Genomic DNA, 23,409 nt, shown 5'->3' on the forward strand with positions numbered 1-23,409 from the left:
GGGAATGTCAGAGCTGGGAGGGAGCTTAGAACAGAGAATGTCAGAGCTGGGAGAGACCTTAGAACAGAGAATGTCAGAGCTGGGAGGAAGCTTAGAACAGAGAATGTCAGAGCTGGGAGGGAGCTTAGAACAGAGAATGTCAGAGCTGGGAGGGAGCTTAGAACAGAGAATGTCAGAGCTGGGAGGGAGCTTAGAACAGGGGATGTCAGAGCTGGGAGGGATCTTGAAATAGAATGTCAATGCTGGAGAAGCAGCCAGGGTGCTTCAGAATACAAAATTTTATAGCTCAGGAGTATTTAGAACACAAAACATGACAGAGCTGGGGAGGGCCCTTGGAGCACAGAATATAAGAGCTGGGAGTACTCAGAACACAGAATGTTAGACATCATCTAAAAGGTGGTTACATCTTGGAGTCAGGGCATGAGAGCATCAAGAATAATTCATAAGGGGGGCAGCAGGGTGGCTCAGTGGATAGAGAGACAGGCCTAGAGATAGAAATCCTAGATTCAAATCTGGCCTCAGCCACTTCCCAGCTGTGTGACCCTGTGCAAGTCACTTGACCCCCATTTCCTAGCCCTTACCACTCTTCTGCCTTGGAATCCATACATAGTTTGGATTCCAAGTGGAAAGGTGAGGGTTTTAAATTTTTTTTTTTTGTATTGGGCTCCAAGGCAGAAGAGTGGTAAGGGCTAGGCACTGGGGGTCAAGTGACTTGCACAGGGTCACACAGCTGGGAAGTGTCTGAGGTCATTTGAACCCAGGACCTCTTAAATTTTTTTAAATAAAAATTTAATTTAATTTAAAATTTTTTTAAAGAATAATGTGTAAGAAGACTTGAAAGATGAGGGGGAAAGTTATGATAGGCCTTCAAAGCCAAAGGCGTTAGCCAGTCACCAGAGATTACTGCAATGAAGTGAAGAGATTCAAATTCTAGTCTAGCCTCTGACATTAGCTAGCGTACAATCTTGGACAAGTCACTAAATTTCTCTGAGATTGTTTCCTCATCTGAAAACGGGATTATTAATCCTGGATTAGTCTACCTTGTAAAGTTGTTTTGAGACTCATAGAAGAAGTCAACTATACGAACATGAGTCATTTCCATGAACCCTCATGCCCTGTCCTTGAGGAAGGCACAGTGGGGGGAACTAAGTTGTTTGGAGTTGTTTACAAGACTCACTATTTATAGGGGGAATAAACAGCCCATTGCCTGGGAAACAAATCAGAAACTGGAAAGAGTTGCTTCATTGTGTGATGGCCAAGGGGAAGGCTAGAAGGGAAGGGCTCCCTTTGGAGGGCAGCTCCAGGGGGGAGACTCCCCACCTCCCAAGGCCATTAGTCAGTGATGCTTCTCTCAAAGGGCTGGCGGAAGGGAGGCGGACCTCTGTGGATGCTTGTTTGCATTGTCCTGGCCTCTAGCAATGCTGGTCACTCTGGCATCTGGGGAAGTTTGAGCCCGAGATCTCCTCAAGATGACTTTCCACAGATGGGGCCATTCCATGAGCTAATTGTGCCATCTCCTGGTCTGCTCGGCTTCTCACAGATTCAGACCATCAGAGCTGGGAGGGCCTTCAGAATCCAGAAAGGTCAGCATGAAAAGGCCCTGAGCACTCCAAATGTCAGAGTCAAGAGGGCCCTCGGAGTGCAGAGATTCAGAGCTGGGGGGGCCCTCAATACCCAGACTCAGCTCAGAGGGTCCTTGGCAGTCAACGCAGAGAGGGCCTCAGAACAAAGAATGTCAGAGCTGAGAAGGCCCTTGGAAAGTAAAGTATCAGGGCTGAGGTTTGGGGGGCCCTTAGAACAGAGTATCAGAACAGAGAGGGTCCTAGAACACGGGGTGTCAGGGCTGAGAGAACCCTTAGAACCCAGATCGTCAGGGCCAAGAAGGCTCTAAGAACCCAGGATGTCCAAGTGGGGAGGCCCCTTAAAACTTAGAGTGTCAGAGCTGGGAAGGCCCTTGGAAAGTTAAGTATCAGGGCTAAGGTTTGGGGGGCCCTTAGAACAGAGTATCAGAACAGAGAGGGTCCTAGAACATGGGGTGTCAGGGCTGAGAGAACCCTTAGAACCCAGATCGTCAGGGCCAAGAAGGCTCTAAGAACCCAGAATGTCCAAGTGGGGAGGCCCCTTAAAACTTAGTGTCAGAGCTGGGAAGGCCCTTGGAATGTAAAGAATCAGGGCTGAGGTTTGGGGGGCCCTTAGAACAGAGTATCAGAACAGAGAGGGTCCTAGAACACGGGGTGTCAGGGCTGAGAGAACCCTTAGAACCCAGATCGTCAGGGCCAAGAAGGCTCTAAGAACCCAGGATGTCCAAGTGGGGAGGCCCCTTAAAACTTAGAGTGTCAGAGCTGGGAAGGCCCTTGGAATGTAAAGAATCAGGGCTGAGGTTTGGGGGGCCCTTAGAACAGAGTATCAGAACAGAGAGGGTCCTAGAACACGGGGTGTCAGGGCTGAGAGAACCCTTAGAACCCAGATCGTCAGGGCCAAGAAGGCTCTAAGAACCCAGAATGTCCAAGTGGGGAGGCCCCTTAAAACTTAGAGTGTCAGAGCTGGGAAGGCCCTTGAAACATAAAATGTCAGGGCTGGGAGGGCCCTTAGAACACAGGATGTCAGAGCTGGGAGGCTCCTAAAGGTCCAGAATTACATCTGACTTGTAAAGGATTCAGAAACCTCATCCATCACCTCGTCGTTTTCTAGATGTAAAAATGGAGGCCCAGAGAGGGACAGTAATAAAGCTTGCTCCGGCCTCCTTTCTCCTGGGTTCTCTCTGCTGGCTCTTCAAGCCTTGTCTGACCAGACTGGTTGGAGTCCCAGCATTGACACTTCTCTGTTGGATGGCTTTGATGTTTCCAATGAGGAGAGGCCTTTGTACACTACAGAACGCCACTGGGGGCCTCGGCCCCCGATTCTCCTCTCAGTAGCACACCCTGCCACACTCGATAACCCCAGGAACCGCAAGGACTGCACATTAGCAGTGGGGCTCACAAACAAGGTCATTGGACCTTTGACTCCCTTGAAAGATGCAGAGAAAAGAGGACAGAGGAGGCAGGAGCTGGTCCCATTGGTACCCTGCTTGGCCCAGACCCCACTTGGAGAAGATTGTGGGGGGGGTTCTATTCAGGGCAATATATATTTTAATAGAGACATTGTTATGCTTGGAGTCTATTCAGAAAAGCAACCAGGATGGGGAGAGTGGACGGTCCTGGGGAAACCACACCACAGAGGTATTGGGAGTATCTAAAGTACTGAAGAGAAGGCTGGGGTTCCAGGGGAGAGAGATGGGGCAGAAAAGGGAGAGACATAATGCCCTTTGCTCGAATACTTGGAGGGCTGTCACCTGGCAGAGAAATTAGGCCTTGTTCTAGTTGGCCCCAAAAGACAGAACTAGAATGGGTGATGGGAGAGAAAGAGAAGAATTGTAGTCATAGACAGCAGCTCAATACAACAAAGAAATTCTTGCCAGTAATTAAAAATATTCCAAAGTAGAATAGATTTGCCTGGGGGCAGCTGGGTAGCTCAGAGGATGGAGAGCCAGGCCTGGAGACAGGAGGTCCTAGGTTCAAATCTGGCCTCAGACACTTAGTAACTGAGTGACCCTGAGCAAGTCACTTAACCTGTGTTTGCTTCAGTTTTCTCAACTATAAAATGGGGATAACAAACAGCATCTGTCAAATGAGATGATAGTGGTAGTTACTAAAGTGATCATTCTGGAGCACAGAAAGTCTCTCTTTCACACACACACAGAGTAAATTCTAGTGAGTCTCTACTACCTTCATGTTCAAATATAAAATCCTGTTTGGCATTTGAGGCCACCTTATATCCCTTCTCATCTTCTCTTTACTCCTTGCCACGTATTCTCAATCCTGTGACACTGGCCTCACATGGCATCTCCCATCGCCCAGCAGTGCCTTTTCACCGGCCATCCCCCGTGCCTGCCGTGCTCTCCCTCTTCACATTTGTCTCTTGGCTTCTTTCAAGCCTCAGCTCAAATCCTACCTCCTACAAGCCACCTTCCTTGCCTGGTCCTCCATCTCTCCTTCGCATCTCTGCTGCCAGTCCTCTTCCTCTTAGATTACCTTCCATTTACCAGGATACGGCCTCTATGGACAGCCTTGTTTGCATCTGCCCCCTTATTATCTTAAGGGCAGGAACTATGGGGGTTGGGGCCCTTTTTCCTGTTCCTAGAGTTAGCACAGGACATGGCACATAGTCAACACTTGACGAATGCTTGATGGCTGAGCAGAGGCTTTATGAAGGTGGATACTCTGAAACTTGGCAAGAGAATAGATTTGCCTTTCTTTGCAATTCCAGTGCTTTAGTCTAGTTCTGGCACATAATAGGAGCTTAAAAGAGCTAGTGTGTTGATAAGGAGAGTAAGCGCAAATGAGGAATGAGGATCACCACAGATTCTGAGCCTGGGTGAGTGGAGGTGGTGTCTCTGACAGTAAAAATTGGGAGAAGTTGGAAGGAAAGACAATGGGTTGCTTTGGACAAGTAGAGTATGAGATGGCTATGGGATAGCTTACATTGTTGTTCAGTTGTTTCTGACTCTTCATGACCCCCTTTAAGGTTTTCTTGACAAAGATACTAGAATGATTTGCCATTTCTTTCTCCAGCTCATTTTACAGATGAGGAAACTGAGGCAGGCAGGGTGAAGTGACTTACCCAGGGTCATATAGCTAGTAAGTTTCTGAGATCAGATTTGAACTCAGGAAGATGAGTCTTCCTGAATCCAGGCCCAGCACTCTTCCTCTCCCCACTCTTCTTCTGCCTTCTAGCACTCAAAGGGACCTGACCAACCCCAGAAAACACTGCTGCTTCCCTGGCCATCCTCTCCAGTGCTGGATGCACCCTCTTTAATACTCTTATTGGGCCAGGAGGAGGAGGCAGCAAATGCTTTGTTTGTCACTGCCTCTTCCACTCCCTCCCTCTGCCATCCCTCAGGAGCCTCTCCTGCTCTGACTATCACTCCATTTACAGGTATGTTCCCCCCATTCCAAGTAGAGCAATGGCCCTAGATGGCTCCTGTATGTTCTCGAGGAACTGAGCACCTGCTCACAGTCTTGTTCCTTACTGGAAGTCTTTGAACAGAGGGTGGAGGGCTAAATGTCTAGCGGGGTTTACTGGGGATTCTTTTTTGAGCTAAGGGTTAGACTAGATAGCCAGCTCTAGAATACTGATATTCTTCTCCACCCCAGCTCCTGGGGATTTCAGTCTGCATACTAATGTTCACCGGAAGGACCTGGCCTTCCGGTGTGAGCCACAACCCCAGCGGGTTGTGTGCCTGCATACACAAATGGTTAAACCCTGGATGTCGTCATCCTGCCCATTTGGCCTCCATGACCCTAAACTCTGAAATTCCTCTTTATCTCTTATACTTCCATTGTTCCCACTGCCTCACGCCTCCTAAATTTAGCCTTCCTCCTCATCCCAACCTATTTTCTCTCCATCCATCTCAGCTTCCCCATATATCATCCCTGGTCCAATTTCATTTTCTTCCCTGTGAAATCCTGAAGTTATAGTTAATTTTATAACATTGTTATGCCACCTTCCTTCCTCAGAATCTCTTTTCGGCTTGTCCTATCATTGCCAAGCCCCAGCCTAGGGTTACCTTTATTACCCACATTCTCCAATCTATATGCTGTCCAAACCTCTCTCCAACTCACATCCTGTACCACCAACTCCCTTCTGGACATCTCCATCTGGATGTCCTATAGCAGTAATGGTGAACCTTTTAGAGATCGAGTAGTCAAACTGCAACCCTCACACCACATGTGAGCCCCTGACCTTACCCCAGGACAGGGGAGGAAAAAGAGCTCACATTGGGTTGCTGGGCAGAGTTGGGTGATATGAGGAATGTCCTCAGGAGCTTAGGGAGGGAAGCAGTCCCCTCCGGCACATGTGCCATAGATTCACCAACAAGGTCCTATAGGCATCTCAAACTCAACACGTCCAGAATAAAACTCTATTTTTCCTCCCAGAACCATTCTTCTTCCTAATTTCCCTGTTTCTGCCTAAAACACAATTATCATTCTGGTTACTAAGGTTTATAACTTTAAAGATTTGTCATCCTCCCTCCTCCTTCTCCCTCACCTCACTATAGCAATTCTAACTTCACAATGTCTTGGCATCTACCATACTTCTTTACTCAAAAGGATGGAGAAGACATAGGAATATGTAGTCACCATAGAAAGAGTAAATAGCTAGGGATATTTAGAGGATTCTAGAGGGAGCAGGGAGGTACCAAAGCAAGTCGCTGGAGAAGTTGGGAGAGGATGGGATTGAGGAGGGAGTTTACAATGGCAAGGAGAAGGGTCACTTCTTCACCTGAGACTGCAGTAGATAATAGAGAATGTCTGAGTAATGCATGATGAGGAAGAAGAGAAGAATCGTTTTTAAAAACACTTTTTTGTCTTAGAAACTAAGTATTGGTCCCAAGGCAAAAGAGAAGTCAGGGCCAGGCAATGGGGATTAAGCGATTTGGCCAGGGTCACAGAGCTAAGAAGTGTCTAAGGCTACATTTGAACCCAGGACCTTTCATCTCCAGGCTTGGTGCTCTATCTTCTAAATCACCGAGCTGCCCAAAGAGTCATTCTTGTCAAATGACTTAATTTTTTTTTTTTTGGAGAATTATGAGATAAAGACTTCATCTGAGAAATGGGAGAAGAGATGCTATGGGAGGCTAAAGAGAAAATGAGAAAAACATGGAAGAAGTGCTGAAGAGAGCAGGAGAGTGAATAAATCAGAGAGGAATAGAATATTTATTTTGCAGGGAGGACCCAGTTAAGATTAGATAATATCAATCTGAAGTGGAATCCGTGGGCAATTTTGTGATTTTCAGAATCCCCATTCAGTAGCATATGAATAAAAGTGAAGGAAGCAGATGACAGGAGGAATCCAGGGTTGGGACTTGGCAAATCATGATTAGCAAGAGCATAAGAGGGCAAGAGGCTCAGGAGTAGAGTACAAAGAGTTTGGCTGGTATGCTAAGGGGTCAGGATAAGGAAGGGGTGTCACAGTGAGAACAAAGAACTGGGTAAAGGATTATGGGGCACAGGGAAAAGCAGAATGATTTTTTTTTAATTTATGATCAGAAGGAGTTTCAGAGTTTAAGAACATGGTGGGTGATGGCAAGGTCAAAGGTGCGACTACTTCTGTGTATATCTGAGAGAAAGTGGAGGATCAGGCCATGGGAATTAAGTATATGGAACAACTGGAATATAGGATATTTGAGAGATTATCAATGTGTATACTGAGGGGGGCAGCTAAGTAGCTCAGTAGAGAACTGGTCTGCCGTCAGGGAAGACCTGGGTTCAAATATGACCTCAGACATTTCCTAGCTGAGTGATCTTGGGCAACTCACTTGACCCCAATCGCCTAGCCTTTACTTCTCTTCTATCTTAGGATCAATACTTAGTGTGTGTGTGTGTATATATATATATATATATATATTTGCTGTATTTATATACTATCTCTCCATACATATATACACACACACTATTGATCCTGACAGAAAGCAAGGAGTTTAAAATATATATATATATATATATATATATATATATATATATATATATATATATATATATATATATATATATATATATATATATATGCTGAAATTTCCTAGTATGAGTAGGAGATGAGGAGACAAAGACTACGAACCTGTCTCGATATGAAAAATTCAACTCATTGAAGGAGGAAGGAGAATGCCCTGGGAGGATGAAGGGTGGTTAAAGATAATAGCTACCAGGATCTAGGTTAAGTAATAAATTTGTATGGTCTGAACCTGAAAGCTTGCTTATAGAAAGAGGCTGAGGAAGCATCTGAAAATGACAAGAGAGAACGAAGCGTACTCCAGCTTCCCTACCACAGCTAGTGAGGTAGGAAAGTGTAGTCAATGCTGGAAAGGCTGGTGAAGGGCTTGGAAAGTGATGCTCTCAAAAAAAAAACCTTACAAAGAATTGGAAACTGAGGGGATATCCATCTGTTGGGGAATGGTTAAACAAATTGTGGTACATGTTGGGATACTATTGTGCTATAAGAAACTATAAGCAGGATGATTTCAGAAAGAGCCAGAAAGATCTGCATGAAAAAAAGAGCAAAATAAACAGAACCAGGAGAACATTCCACACAGCAATATGTAAGATGATCAGGTGTGAAAGACTTGGCTACTCTCAGCAATACTTGATGATCTGGGACAACCCTGAAAGGCTTATGATCCAGAGAAAGAACTGTTGGGAGTCGGATGGATGCAGATCAAAGCAGACTATCTTTCACATCTGTGCATTTATGGTTTTATTTCAGGGTTTTGGTTTTATATGAATGTGCTCTTATGACAATGACCAATATGGAAGCGTATTTTGCATGATAATAAAAGTATTTTTTTTAAAAGAAGCCATGAAAAAAATCAGAAAATGAGGAGTTATCCCTCGATTGGGGAATGGCTAAACAAATTGTGGTATATGATGTTGATAAAATACTATTGTGCTTTAAGGAATGACAAACTATTTGATTTTATAAGAACTGGAAAGACTTACATGAGCTGATGCAGAGTGAAATGAGCAGAACCAAGAGAACATTGTATACAGAAACATTGTGGGGTGATCAAATGTGATAGACTTTGCTACTAATAGCAATACAACAATCCAGGACAATCCTAAGGGACTTAGGAGAAAGAATGCTATCCACACCTAGAGAAAGAACAGTTGGAAAAGAAATGAAGGAAATGTATGATTTATCACTTGTTTAGATGGGTATATGATTTGGGGGGTTGATTTTAAAGAATAACTATTATAAAAATGAATATGGAAATAGGTTTTGAGTGATAATACATGTATAACATATAACACAGTGGAATTGCTTGTCAGCTTTGGGAAGCAGGAGGGAAGAGAGGTGGGAGAAAACATGAATCACGTAATCATAGAAAAAAAATTTTTTTTAATTTAATTTAATTTTAATTTTAAAAAAGGAAACCATGTCTTGGTGAGAGCCAGAAGATGGAAGGGGTAAGAAATAAAGAGGCTGGAGATGAAAAGACGTTTAATTATGGAGCAGACATTCCAGAGAGCACAGTGGGAAGGGCAGGCAGACCAGGAGGACCCTAGATAGAAGTGAGGAAACCACAAATTGAGGGTTGAGAATGGAGTTTATACACTTGCAGTTGAGGGTTCAGGATCACTGGAAGTAGTGGGGCAAGGATTGGTAGCTGGGGAGAAGTTCAGGGAGGTAGGCCTGAGATTTGAGGTTCTCCTCTGAGGTTGAGCCTTTTGGTAGATGGAGATGTGTCCTGTGGGACTCAAGGAGGCCCACCACAGCTGGAGGAACACAATCCCAACAATCTCAGCATTCTTACCATTTGTTATCCAGTCATTTCAGGCGTGTATGACTCTTTATGACCCCAATTGGGGTTTTCTTGGCAGAGATATTGGAGTGGTTTTCCGCTTCCTTCTTCAACTCATTTTGTAAATGAGAAAACTGAGGCAAACGGGGTTAAGTGACTTGCCTAGGCTCCCACAGTCAGTGTCGGAGATCAGATTTGAACTCAGAAAGATGAGTCTTTCTGACTTCAGACCCAGTGCTCTAAGTCACCACAAAAGGATAAAAGGAAGCTTTCGTTAAATCAAACTACAACAACACACAGCTTCTTCTTGAAGAGGGAAACACCACTTCCCATGTTACTTTATCTTGCATTGTGATGCTCATTATAAGTATTTGCCAAAAAAAAAAAAACAACACACACACATACATACATTGGAAATAATTAAATTTCATGTATCATCTGTTTCGGGGCATGAAGAGACAGAAAAACTCTAGAAACATCCCAATAAGTTTCTAAATCAAATCAATATATACGTTAATCCTCAGTGATTTCAATCCAAAGGTGGACAAGAATGAGGATGAGGAAAAAAATGTTGAAAAATGTGATTCATGAGAAACATCCACAGACCAGTAGACGACCCAGAAATCTCAGTCTATATATTGACACTGTCTTCTGGTAAAGGGGCTAGACATAGTGAACACTGGGTTAACATCACAAAACACCAAAATGATTGTCTCCACCAACAGGCAGGGAATGAGTCCTTTGTCATGGTGCGGCTGGGAGGTAGGACTTCCTGAATAAGCTGTCTAGGATAAGTCAGATCATTAACTTGGTAGAATCATTGACCAGGCAATCAACCAACAGGCATTTATTAAGTACCTGCTAAATGCAAGGCACTGGAGATACAAAGACACAGCTGAAGCAGTCCCCTTCCTGAAGGAGCTTACATTCTGCAGGGGAGAAAATACGTCAGCACAGAAGAATATATAAAATAAGGATATACAAATCATATATAAAATAAGTACAAGATCACTGGTTGGGAGGGTGAGAGGGGAGGGCTAGCAGCTGGGGGGACTCAGAGAAGGCCTCATATCAGAGGTAGTATTTGAGCTGGGTTCTGAAAGAAACTGAAAGTTCCAATAGGAAGAGGTGAGATGAGAGTGCATGCAAGGCATGGAGGACGGCTTGTGCAAAGGCATGGAGATGGGAGACAGAGCGTAGGCTGGGAGGGACAGTATGAAGGCCAGTTTGGCTGGACCATGGAATTCACCAAGAGGAAAAGGTTGGCTGAATCTAGGCTGGGAAGGGCTTTAAATGTCACACAGAGGAATTTGCATTTGAACCTGGAGGTCCTAGGGAGCCACTAGAGTTTACTGAGCAGGGGAGAAGCATATTCACTCCTGTGCTTTAAGAATATCACTTTGGCAGCCATGTAGAAGATGGATTGGCAAGGGGATATCTGGGAAGCTATCATAGCAGCTCAGGCCAGAGATGTGAAGGCAGAATTTTAAAAAACTTGGCAAAAGGGATGTGGAATGAGGGAGGAGTCAACTGTGACTACAAGGCTGTGAATCTTCATGACTGGAAGGATGGTGATACCATTGACAGAAATTAGTACAAACCTAGAGGAATAAAAATGAGAAAAAGACTTGTTAAACATGCTTTGTAATTTTAAAGCAACTCCCACTTGAACAATCTTTAAAAGTTACCAACGCAAAAAAAAATTCTTTAAATTATTAGAGAAAAAGATATCAATACTAGTGACAATTTCATTAAGTCAACCAACATAAATCAAATGCTGGAAGGAGCTCCTCAAACCACTTTCATCAGCCAAAATACAACTCATTTGTCAAACAGAGTAAGAGATGAGACAGTTAAAGACAATATGGGTTTTTTGTTTGTAATATCCTATGTAAAGGGATAGCAAAAGATAGCAACAAGCGGTGAGAGGAAAAACTGGTTTAAAGAAAGTTTGATGAGAGAATCAACTAAGTCAAGTCATCCAAAGGGTATTTAAGGATGAAACTGGAGGAAGCTTAACATACAACGGCTAGAAAACTCTGGGAGGATTTTTCTTAACATTCTTTTCACCAATAGAGACAGGAGAGCCATTACATTTAGACCCTGCTATCACAATCCCAAATGTGCTTATGGCTGAAGTAGAAATGTCCCCAAAGAGGACAAAGATAGGGGGAATAGCTGGACTGGACCCTAAATATACAGAGAGGAGATGTATGCTGGACATTAGGCAATTTTGAGGACATTGCAGGATTCATTCTCAAGGTGTATAAAAGGGGGGAAAATATCAAAGGCATGGAAAAAAATTTTTGGATCTTCTTATTAAATACATACACTCTCACATATGTGCTCGCGAAGGAAACCAAGAGAATTTCAATGACTACCAACCCTACATCTAATCTGTGTACCATTTAAATGAGAATAAACTGTACTCATAAGGGCATTCTCAGTGAAGGCATTGGAAAATGGACAGGCTTTCACAAGCAATATTCTTTCATAGCAATAGCATACCTTTACCATCATACCACTGACAAAAAAAAACAAAAACAAAAACAAATCCACACGTAGAAAATGCAAATTCTCAGTGGGCTTGCTTGTTGATCAATAAAAAGTAAAGCACTTTTTTTAATAAAGCAAAATGATGTTAGAAAGGTCCTCCTGCAATAAGGAATCACCTCGTTCATATGCTCAAATGATACAAGCTTCCTTGAAAGGGAAACAAGATCACCTTGTTTGGCATACACCAGGGGAAACGCATTCTTCACAAAGGTGTTCACGATAGTCACACAGACGATCCAGTCCAGAGTCACCATATCACCAAAGTATTCTATATCCACAGTGAGATCACACTGAAGGCTTTTCTTTGTGGATAACTTAGTACTGAGTGCATCAAACCCTGAAAAATTGCAGGACATCTGAAATGGCATGAATAATCACTCAAAAGAGTTTGCCTAAATTATCCACACAGGGAAAAACAAGTTGATGGAGACTGTCTGTTGTCCTGTCTATACTTGTAGTTGAGTAACGCCGGTTGGTATTTATCTTGGATACTGCACGTGAAATAGTGAATTGGGCTCAGAATTGAGCAAGAGAGCAGAACAGACTACTTTTGAAAAATGACTCAGTTCTTTTAAGAACATCAAGCTTCTTCCTGAATCCAAAGTCTACTCTTTTAACAGCAAAATTCATCTGGTGGTACCATATGCCTGTGAGGAATGAAACACTGGTACTCCTGAAGGTGAGTTCAAGAACAAACATCTTGGCATAACCAGCAGGATGGAAGTTGATTCAATTTTCACTGTCTGGGAGCTGATGGTACCATTTGGAGATTTGCTTGAGAAAACACTTTAATTAGAGCAAAAATGTTCCCAGAGTAGGAACTGAAATTCCTGATGGGAGAAATGGAAAAAAATCACAATTTTACTCTGCAAATTAATTTGTGAAATAGTTCCTTTTCCTAGGGAAGAGGAGATTGTGCTTTTAAGTATGAGTATATAGAGAAGAATTAAGAGACATGTAAGCTAGATGATGCAATCTTTACAACTGGAATGATGAAGGTGAGGTGTACTGCAGGTTGGTTAGAATACTGGGTAAACCTGGAATATTTCTAGACGTTGTTAAGGGATGAGCAAGTAAAAGCAGAAGGGTTTAATTTGGATCACAGGTATTATTATTGATCTAGAGAGGGAAGGGACCTCAGAGGCCATCTACTCCAACACCCTCATTTTAACTATGAGGAAACTGAAGACAAGGAAGATGTAAGTGACTTGCCAATGGTCACACAGGTAATAAGTGTCAGAAGCAGCATCTGGACCTAGGGCCTCTGACTCCAGAATCTGTACTTTTCCTACTGTAGCACAGCTTCCCTGAGGAATAGAAATGAGACAGATCAGTAAGCCACACTGAGCAGGAAAATAAGACCTTATAGCAAACCTAAGGAAAAAGAGGAATCCAGGTTAAAGGAGAATTTCTGGGCAAATTTTACATTATCAAGTAATAAACAGCTACTGTTAGGAGGCTCACACTGAACATCATGGGAAACATACCAAGATTAAAGAAGAAACTATACGTTTCAGTAGAGGTTCTTTCTAGTTCTAAGTCTACAATTCTAAGAGTTCAAGATAATAAAACATGCCACTGACTTGAATCTCCTTACCTAGAGAGGGAAAAGAGCTGGGAGGGTGCCCAGACCAGACAGACAGGAGGATCCTTGGGAAATGAAGACCTAACGGAATGTCTACCTGGAGGGAGTCAACAGTGAGACAAGAGGAATCCCCAGTGGGGAACAGGCAAGTGGGCAGCAAACACGTACTGTTAAGTGTATGTGAAGACAGTGCTAAGAGCTGGGAATAGAAATATAAGCAAAAAGAGAGTCCTTGTCTTCAAAGAGCTAACATTACAATGGAAGAGGAGAGGGGAGAAGGTCCCTTGGATGGGGGCATGGTGGGAAAGTAGAATCAGAAGCATGGCCAACCTGGTCCCATCCCCAACCCTGGGAGAACGGGGCTGGCATGAGGGAATGATGTTCCAGGATGAAAAGGCAACTAGAGTCTTGGCAAAGGAGTCCAGAATTCGAGCCAGGAGAATGAAGGATGGGCCCAACCCCAAACTGGAAGTCTCTCAGAAGGAAACCACTAATGGAAGAAGGGGCAAAGGGATAGGTCTAAGGGACCAAAGAGAAAGGGACGGAGGAGACAACAGCCTATGGATTGGACAAGAGAGAGCCAAGTCAAGTGCAGCATTAAGACCTTGGGAAAGCATGAGTAGGGGTGATGGTTGGGTGTGTGTATGTGTGTGTGTGTGTGTGTGTGTGTGTTATTTTGGCACTGCCCAAGGTAAGAGGTAATGAATTTTTCTTAGTAAATTATCAGTTCTAGGTGTGGGGTATCTCAGCCCAAAGAGAACATTTCTCAATGCTCAAAGCCTACATAAGATTAACAGCAGCAAGGGAAGGAGCAGAACTGGATGTGCAAAGAAGTTAAGAGGATGTACAGGATGTGTCCTGAGACAGGAGTTATTCTTTCACAATGCCCTGGAGCCTTGTAATGACCAGATTGTAAGGTTTTAAACCTTGGCAGCAGAATGATCTGGGTGCCACTCTACAAGGAGACATTTTTTCCAAATGAACTTCCAGGAAGGAATAATACTTTCCAATGATATGTGAATTCCCTTTTGTCACAGGTACTAGGAGATTGGAGTAGATTTAGACTTAGAAAAATTGGCTTTGTGATTTGCTGCTATATTTCTGTATCCCTGTGTGTAAAGATAAATGTATGCCTTAATTTAAAAGAGGTTCATTTGATTTGAAGAAAGTATGGTTTTCTTTAACAGTTGCAATAAAGCTTTGGATTGCATGAAAGGTTAAGAAAATGCTCACAGTTTCACTGAGAGAAGAAAAAAAAAAGCCTTCTTGGAATTCCAGGGTTAAAATTGAAGAGGGGATAAAAAAAGAATAAGTCAGCAAGCATTTATAGCAAATGCTTACTATGTGCCAGCTAATATACTAAGCACTGGACGTTTGAGCATGTATTTGAATAGTGAATTCATTAATCCTACTGAATTAATTTGATAGTTAGGAAATTGACTTTGGTATTACAGTTTTAGGTTTTATTTTTTTCTTATGCCTGGGGTTAGTATAGGATACATTTTAGTTTTAAAAAGTTTAAATGTGGAGGACATGAATTTAATTTTCTCTTTACAAAATAAATCAAAAATATTTACATCCTCCTTTCATACAGGAAGATAGCTTAGCAAATATGTTTTCTAAAGGTTTACTAAATTTTTCAGACTTTTACTTTCTTAATTATCATTCTTTAAGGTTATGATACAGTTAAAAGGAAGTTGGTGGGTCATAAAATTTTAAGGTGAAAACTAGTCAGGGCATCTTATTGTTTGGGATTAAAATTGATCAAGAATAACAGGTTGGATGAAAAAATATTAGATGGACTGCCATTGTTAGAGGAGGCTACAAACTATAAAGAGATGGTCACATAAAATTTAGGATTATTCTCTGTGGTTAGTTTCTGTGGTTGATGTGTGTGCATCATTGACTGGCAAACCAAATGACACATTTGGATAATCTAGAGACCGCTCTATAAAGCAATGAAATTCACTGGAGAGCCCTGGAGGTTACCTACAACTGGTAGACTCTTCCATCAACATGCTGGTTTTAGGCAATCCACACACACAGTACTGCAAACCATCAAGACAACAGATGTCAGATGAAACAACTGTTCAGCTTCTAGGATTTCCTAACGCTGACCCTTTCATGACAACGGTGTGACTTGATATCAGCTTTCAGGTTAGAGGACTTCCCCACTGACCAGAGATTCACCAGGGCTATAAGGGCAGCAATGTCCATATCTTCTTTCCCCACCAATACTACTTAGGTCTACAGCGTCCAGAAATCTACCATTGCTATCAGGAGCTGCTTCCCATCTTGTATGCAGGGGAATGGGTAGATAAGAGTTTACTTGGGGCCAGTCTTAAGGTCCATTTTTTTTTAACCCTTACTTTTTGTGTTAGAATCAATACTGTGAATTTGTTTCAAGGCAGAAGGGCAGTAAGGGAGTGGCAACGGGAGTTAAATGACTTGCCCAGGGTCATACAGCTAGAAGTGTCTGAGGCCAGATTTGAACCTAGGGTCTCCCCAGCTAGGCCTGGTTTTCTATTCATGGAGTCACCCAGTTGCTCTGAGGGTCTGTCCTTCTTGAGGAATATCATCTAATCAGTGAACAAGTTATACTGTCACCTACAAACTGAACACAAGGATAGTACGTTTTGAAACTAGACAAAAAAAAAAGAAAAGTGGCCATCAACAGGACAGGTGAAGGCACTGGACATGGCATGCAAGTCCTTGGATGAGAAGAGGGCCGTGCATTAGATACAGGTGTGTCTCGGTAAGAGAAGGACCCTATGGGGTCCAGCTAAGGACAGGGGTGGAGTGGGCACTGGGTTTTGTACAATCAGAGGGGGAATTGCCATGCTCCTGTGGTCTGCACTAGATAGCAAAACTCGGGTACCAGGTCGCAAAGATGGGAATGCTTTTGCCCAAGATGTGTATGGAACATGGACTGACCTGTCCACAGAAGAGTCCTATCCGGACTCGGTGACTTCAGGGAAAGAAGCTTTGTGACTCATTCCACATTTCAATAAAGCTCCCATGCAACTGAATCCCAGCCCTGAACACCAAGCAAGGCCACAAGGGTGCCAGGCCCCCAATGGGGACTAAGGGATGAAGAGTGCTGACTTTGGTCTGGTGGTGAAGACCTGGGTCGGTCCTTTGCACTGACTGCAAGTTGTCCGTCTGAGGTAGCTCTAAATGGACCAACGTTACTCTCCTAGCAAACGTTGGGCACAGCCAGTGTCATCTGGTCTATTAATAAATCTGGTCGTGCCCAAGACGGCTGTTTCAAGAGGTGCTGGGGCTCCAAGCACTTGGCCAGCCTGAGCCCTTGCTTGCATTTCTACATCAGAACGTGGCATTTCTACATCAGAAACAAGTACAAATGTGTTCCCAGACAGCCTTGTCTTACTCCTTCCCATTAATGGACAGAGGACAGTTGTTTGTCCAGATATCTCCTCCAGGGACCAACGTAGAGGATGGGCTGCCTTTCTAGGCAGCTTTTATGGGGTCTACATGACTGTAAGCCTTCAGGGTTTCACATTCTATCTATTCTGGATAGGCGAGAAACTAGAACTCAGCTTTGGATGAAGATGAATTACAAAGAGCCCAGCTTAGGCTTAATGTAATGACAAATTTCTAACAGAGCTGCCCAAAATTGGAATGGGGTGCCTGTGTCTCACTGGAGGTCGCTGAAGGCTGAATGACCACTTGTTGATGTGGAAGAAGAGATTCTTTTTCAGGTACAGGTTGGACTAGCTGATTTTGGCCCTTGTTCAGATATGACAGGCCCCATTGAGGGGAAATGCCCTTCTCTCCCTTTAGCAAGATTACCTTACTGACTTCAAATGACTTTGAAAATAGGTAGAGGATGTATGGGGTAGGGGAAAGGACTCTGAACAGAGTTAGAGGACTTGGGTTTCAATCATGGTTCTGCTGGGTGTGATCTCAGGCCAGTCATCTGACCTCTATAGGATGGAGCTTCCCTTCCTCTCCATGAGGGGCAGAAGAGGCATTAGTGGTCCTTCTGGCTCTAAATCCAAGTGTCTTTAGTTCTGGCTCAAGCTTGTGTAGCACCCTTTTCTCCCTCCTTATTATCCTGTCACTGTAGGTGATAAAGTTTCAAAAGATCAACAACTATTCATTAATTGCCTATACAGAAGGCCATGTAATCTCTAGGGACAGAAAGCAGACAGTAGTTCCTCATGGAGCTCAAGGTCCTGTAGAATAACACATTCTCCCAACTATAATACAAAATAAAAGGTGAATGAGGTATAAACATGGTGCTACAGAGATTCTGAGGAAAGGACCTTGTCCAACTGCATGTAGCAGTGAAGGATTTATAGAGGTGGTGTCTGACCTAGACCTTGAAGAGAGGCCTTCAAAAGTTGGGGGAATTTTAGGGATAAGGAAGGTAGAGAAAAGAAAGCAAGGATATGTGACAGAGACAATTCCCATTTGGCTGGAGCAAAGGATCCATCATTAATGGGAGATAAGGCTGGAAAAGGAAGATGGAAGAGTCTGCTGGAGGGGTCTAGCTCCCAGGGTGAGGTTTAGACTTGTAAGCAGTAGGGAGCCACTGATGTTATCTGAAGCGGGGGAGACAGGATTCAGTCTGCCTGTTAGGAAGATAAATTATGTTCAGGAGAAAAAAACAGGATGTTTTTAAGTCCAGAGATTAGAATAGCTAAAAAGAGAACACAAGGGGATACATGGGCAACACACACACACATATGTATGTACACATATGTATATACATATATATGTAATTTAACAAACTATAGTTTGGATTTATATGTGATACTTATTTTTATTTGATCTTTAAGCTAAGATTTATTTTTGAAAATTTCTTAATCATTTAAGGATAATTTCTGGAAAAGAGATTAAGGATGAAAGTCAGATTGTTAAGAATGTACTGTAATAGTGCAGGCCAGATATTATAAGGGTCAGAACTAGGATTAGGGTAAGTAGAGTAACAAGAGGCAAGACCTAGCAAACCATCAGCTGTAGAGTTACATTCAGAGCTTGGAGGAATAGGAAGTTGGTGGCTCACGCAAGAAAAATAGAAAAGTCAGGAAAGAGGAAGAGTGTTTTATGGGGAAGATAAGTCCAGTTCCGGACATGCTGAGGGTAAGATGCTGATGGATGACCCTGAAGAGAGGAGAAAGGAATGACCTGGTACAGAAGTTATTAAGCCCTGAGAATGAATGAGATTGCCAAAAAGTGAAAAAAAGAAAAGGACAAAAGAAGAACTCTGAGAAATGCACTTATTTAAGGAATAGGAACAGGAAGAAGAGATCTGCCACAGGAACCTCAGAAGCAGCAGTCAGGAGAAAGTGTCATGGGGTAGAAAGAAAAGGTATCAAGGGAAAGGGGATGGTTAAGAGGGCTGAACCTGACACAAATGCCCAAACTAAGACTAAGAACAGACTGTAAGGTATGTGAGAGGCTTTTGATTTCACAGGGTATGATGAATCTCCTCAATCCCCAAAAAGAATTATTTGCAACTATTGCTTCTTGCCTCCTCTAATATCTTAACCTTACCTCAAAAAAGGCCAACCCACAGCCCTAAGTCAAATGTTATCTAGCCAAGAAAACCAAAGAGATCAAATTTCCAAAGGTATTTGATGAATTGTATTGATGTTGTGATTGAAAGTAACATTAAGTTCTAGGTGTTACAAACAAAAATATAAATTTGTCAGTTCTAATCGATACAATCAATGACATATCACTGAAAAAATAATAGTGTAGTCCATCTTCGGTAACACCAAATTGAAGTTGGACTGTCCTTGATTCAGTAAAACTCCTGATTTCCCTTCCTAAAAGTAGTTCATAAGACAAAGGACATTAGAACTGGAAGGAAACTAAGGAAATAGACTACAAGTCTAGGAAGGAGCCATAGAAGCTGTTGTCAGAGTTCAAAGGGGCCTTGGGATATGGAACATATCCCAAGATATGAGCAGGAAAGGAACCTAGAACACAGACTGTCAGAGCTAAAGGAAATAAAGAGAAAACCTAGTCCAACCAATTAATTTCACAGAGCAGAAATCTGAGGCCCAGACAGCTACAAGGGCTAGAATCAGAGTACAAGTTTCCTGACTCCCAATCCAACCCTCTTTCCCAGCTGACCCCTCTGTTGCCTTGGGCAGCTTCTGGCTGAAGTGCACTGGCTGCCCCAGCCCTACCTCCTGAGCAGATCCAGGCACCATGGAAGAAGCAACTGCTTCAATGGCACTAAATTCACTTATGGAAAACAACTGATGAACATCTGACCTTTCATCCATGTTTTATTTTTTACTTTAATGTGCAAATAAATATAAAAGGAAAACTACATTCAAAACAGCTGGCAAAGGAAGCACAAGGCCCAAAGCAAAGATGCAAGCAGAGACAGAGTACTGAGGCCACAGGAGGGCCGTGTCTGGCTTCTGGCCCATTCCCTGGGCCTTTCCATTTCTGGTAGCCACGACTTTCAGAGAAGCACCGAAAAGCAGGTGCTTAGAAGGGCTGATGGCCACTGAGTGGCCTAGGAAACTTCTTGAGTACAGATTATAAATTAAGTTGCTTAGAAAAGAAGATGTCTCCAAAGATCTGAAGTTTACTTAAAAAGACAGTGGCAGAAGACTGGGCAGTGTGCGTAGATGCAGCGGCCTCCATGGCGCTAGGGGCCTAGAATTAAAGGCATCTGAAGCCAAGAGTTGCAACCTAGGATACCTCTAACCAATGTTTATCTGTTTTTAAATTCCTAATAAAGTTTGGCACAATTGGTTGTTCCTGCAACAGGAGGCGCAGAGAACTGAAGAACAAGATTGAGGTGCATTTGTGAACTGATGAAAGAAGTACTGGTCATTCTATGACCAGCACCCAGCTGATTAGTTTCTGTTCATGACTCAAACAAGCCTGGGGCTTGCAAAGACATAGTCATCATCTCAAGTCCATCCTTTCATTGGCAGGCATTTGAATTCTGAGGATATCAGATCTGCTGCCAGTGCACAAGGACCAGCCTTGCTTCTCCATCACTTCATTCTTCTCAGAGCAGAGAGGAGAAGCCTGGGGACAGACCAGGCCAGGGACTTCAGTTCTGCCACAAATGGTCCCGCTGATGTTAGTGCTCCTCACGGGTGGCTGTCATCCAGCCCTGGAGTAAGAGCCAACGGATACAGAGGGAAAAAATGTAGCATCTACCCTCCAGGGAGGATTCTTGTCCTGATTTCTATAGAAGTAACAACCATAAAATATAGCACAAAATAATAAATAAACATTTCTATAGCTTTGCTTATGTATACAACTGCAATCTCAGAAGAGCCTCCCCAACATTGAGGAAGAGGAGCAGGTGGGGTGGAATCAGGCACTCCATGCTCCTGGTGCTCCCACTTTCCTCCCTTTCAGGGCTTTAAATTTAGTTTTTCATGGCAGCATATCAGTTAATGGGTTAGTGTTTCAAATGAAACTAACCTAACCTGGGCTGGCCTCTCCATCTTTCAGGGCCAATATTGGCATCTGCCACTTGGTCCAGAATGATGGTAACGGAGGCTCTAAGGTTTCAGCTGTAGCTCATTCTTGTTCCTGTAGGATATCAGTTTAACTGAAAAGCACTCCTCTCACTTTCCAAGTGATCAAATGCTTCTGTGGACTAAGTGGTAGCCAGCTACAGCCTTATAAAATCCAATGGAGCAAACCCAAGACTTCAGAGACTTTTCTGGGCAATACTTCTGTGATTGCAAACTTCTGGGTAATAAACAATGGGGGTCCATCTGAGATGGCAACAAATAAAGTTCAGGTCCTTCTATATAGAAAGGGTTTCTCAGCCAGGGACCCCAAGGGTCTCTAACAAATAGAGCATGGCCAGTACCATTTAGTCTATCAACAAATTTGGCCATTTCCAAAGCGAGTGTTCCATATAAGTTCCAGGTCTCCAAACATTCAGCCATTTTATAAAGGCCCTTTCTTACACATTCTCTTGAGATTTGGCATCTCCAACGTAGAAGCAACAACTGCAAATGTGTTCATCAACAACCTAAGTCTTGCCTTTTTCATCAGTGACCAGGGGATAAGTGCTTGTCCAGCCAGAGATTTTAAATGGGGAAGCTATGCAGGTTTGGCACAGGATACAACCTGACAGGTGGTTTAGAATAAGGAAAGCAGCAGCCAAGGGAAGACCCCATGGATGCCATATGGCTAGTCAGGCCCAACTGGAAGGAGACACCGGTCCAATCTTACTCTTCCTGAGACCCAATGAGACCAACTTCAAAGCTGCACAGAGTCTCCTAGAGTCAGTTTTGGATAGATCTGAGACTAAAGAACTGAATCTCAGAGAAATCTGCAATCTGCTCACTTTAAATCCAGGAGTGAAAATATAGGGTGATACTGTAAGGAGACAACTATGTTCCATATGAAAATACATAATAACCAATCATGGATAAAATGCCATTATGATAAATATCATTAATACACACATTGCATTCCCATCACTCTTTTCAAGAGTCCAAGCATCAGGACAGCTTTCAGCACCATCTTCCCTTCATGGAACAGTCAGGGAGAAGCAGGGCGGCGGCTGTACTGCACCCGGTACCGAGTCACAGGGAGGCCGTGAATGGTCACCGTCTCACAGGTCGTTTTACATGGCACCATGTCCTCATCCTCCTCTCCCATCAACCAGTCCTGGACCAGCTCTGCGGCCTCTGAGGTGACGTTGTCCTCCAGCCAGCGGCTGTGCCACTCTTCAAACTGCTGGTGGTGCTTCAACAGGACAACCGGCTGTACCTGAGGAGGAGGACAAGGGCAGAGAGCCATCAGTTAGTGGAAGCAGGCTCTGCAGAGGAGGAAGGAGGAAGGAGAAAGGGGCACTCTGGTCAGTAACCACATTCATACCTGCTGAGCCCGGCAGAGTGTCCCCCGACGGTACATGTAGTCCTCCGAGTTCATGATAAACACCATCTTGTGGGTGGTGAGCTTGAAGCGGCAGTCAACATTGCAGGCGCTCTCCACACCAACGAGTCTCTTCCAGGAGCTCTTCACTTCACTGCGGAGGGCTCGAACCTGCTTGCTTTGCCACTGGCGAAATTTCTTGAGGTTTCTAGGGTAATAAGCAAGAAGGGCTCAGAAAAACCATAAAATGCAGACTTAGGACTTACAGAGAGGGGAGATAAACACATCCCCTGAAAAGGTTACTCTCTTGCTAACCTCCAGCCTAAATCCTGAAAACAATCACGTTTAATTCCCTTTGGTATTTCTTTCCTGTATGAGATTTAATTAATGAGTTTCTTTAGCTGCTGAGATGTAGGAATCTTCTCAACTCGCTTCATTCTACTAGAATCTTCTTTTTTGGAATTACTGAATAAGTGCAGAAAACTTGCCATGAAAGTTGTTAAGTTTAGCATTCCATGGGTAGAAGAGACCTCAGGGGTCAACCTCAACCAAACCTCACCCCTGACCTTGCCAGTATTTGAAGAGCTACAGAGGCAGGGAGCTCAGTTACTCACTTCTAGGCCCTCCATTCTTTTATTGGACAACCCTTTTCTATAAAGAGTTTTCTTTCTCTCAAGGCAAAATAAACCTTGTTCTTATTACTCCTAGTTTTATCCTCTGGGTCCACACTAAAGAAGTATGATCCTTATTCATACAACAATCCTTCAGATATTTGGAGACAATCATCAGAAGTCCTGCTGAAGTCTTTTCTTCTCCAACTTAAACAAATATCTCTAGTATTTTAAACCAAGACAAGGTTTCAAGTCTCTCCTATTTCCTGGTTGCCCCCTCTCTAGGATAAAATTCCAGCTTGACAATATCCTTTCTAAAATGCTCCTGTTTGAGTGCACTGCCTTGCTAACATAGCTAAGAAAACAGGGGATGGTGGATCCAGACTACTGTATTGGGGGTTTGGGGTGTGTGGCAGAGTAAAAGGGGAATGGAGGGAAGACAAGTAATCACCATAAAAGCCAGAAACTGGAGGGGGGAT

The 23,409-nt window shown here is 43.3% G+C and overlaps 1 protein-coding gene across 3 annotated transcripts in view; it reads right to left on the reverse strand.

Moving 5' to 3' along the window:
- Positions 1-10,154: 10,154 nt before the first annotated feature.
- The window catches only part of SIN3B (SIN3 transcription regulator family member B), an 82,070-nt gene continuing 68,815 nt past the window's right edge, over positions 10,155-23,409 (reverse strand). For 2 of the 3 annotated variants that reach the window (XM_016432363.2, XM_016432362.2), the window contains 2 exons: positions 22,323-22,527; positions 10,155-22,214 (listed from right to left, as the gene is read on the reverse strand). In XM_016432363.2, coding sequence (XP_016287849.1) covers positions 21,984-22,214; positions 22,323-22,527 — 436 coding nt within the window. In that variant the 3' untranslated portion in view covers positions 10,155-21,983. Of the gene's footprint in view, positions 22,215-22,322; positions 22,528-23,409 lie in introns of those variants that run through there. The other variant, XM_016432364.2, reaches the window with a different exon arrangement.

Source organism: Monodelphis domestica, chromosome 3 (assembly GCF_027887165.1).
Source record: "Monodelphis domestica isolate mMonDom1 chromosome 3, mMonDom1.pri, whole genome shotgun sequence".
NCBI lineage: Eukaryota > Metazoa > Chordata > Mammalia > Didelphimorphia > Didelphidae > Monodelphis > Monodelphis domestica.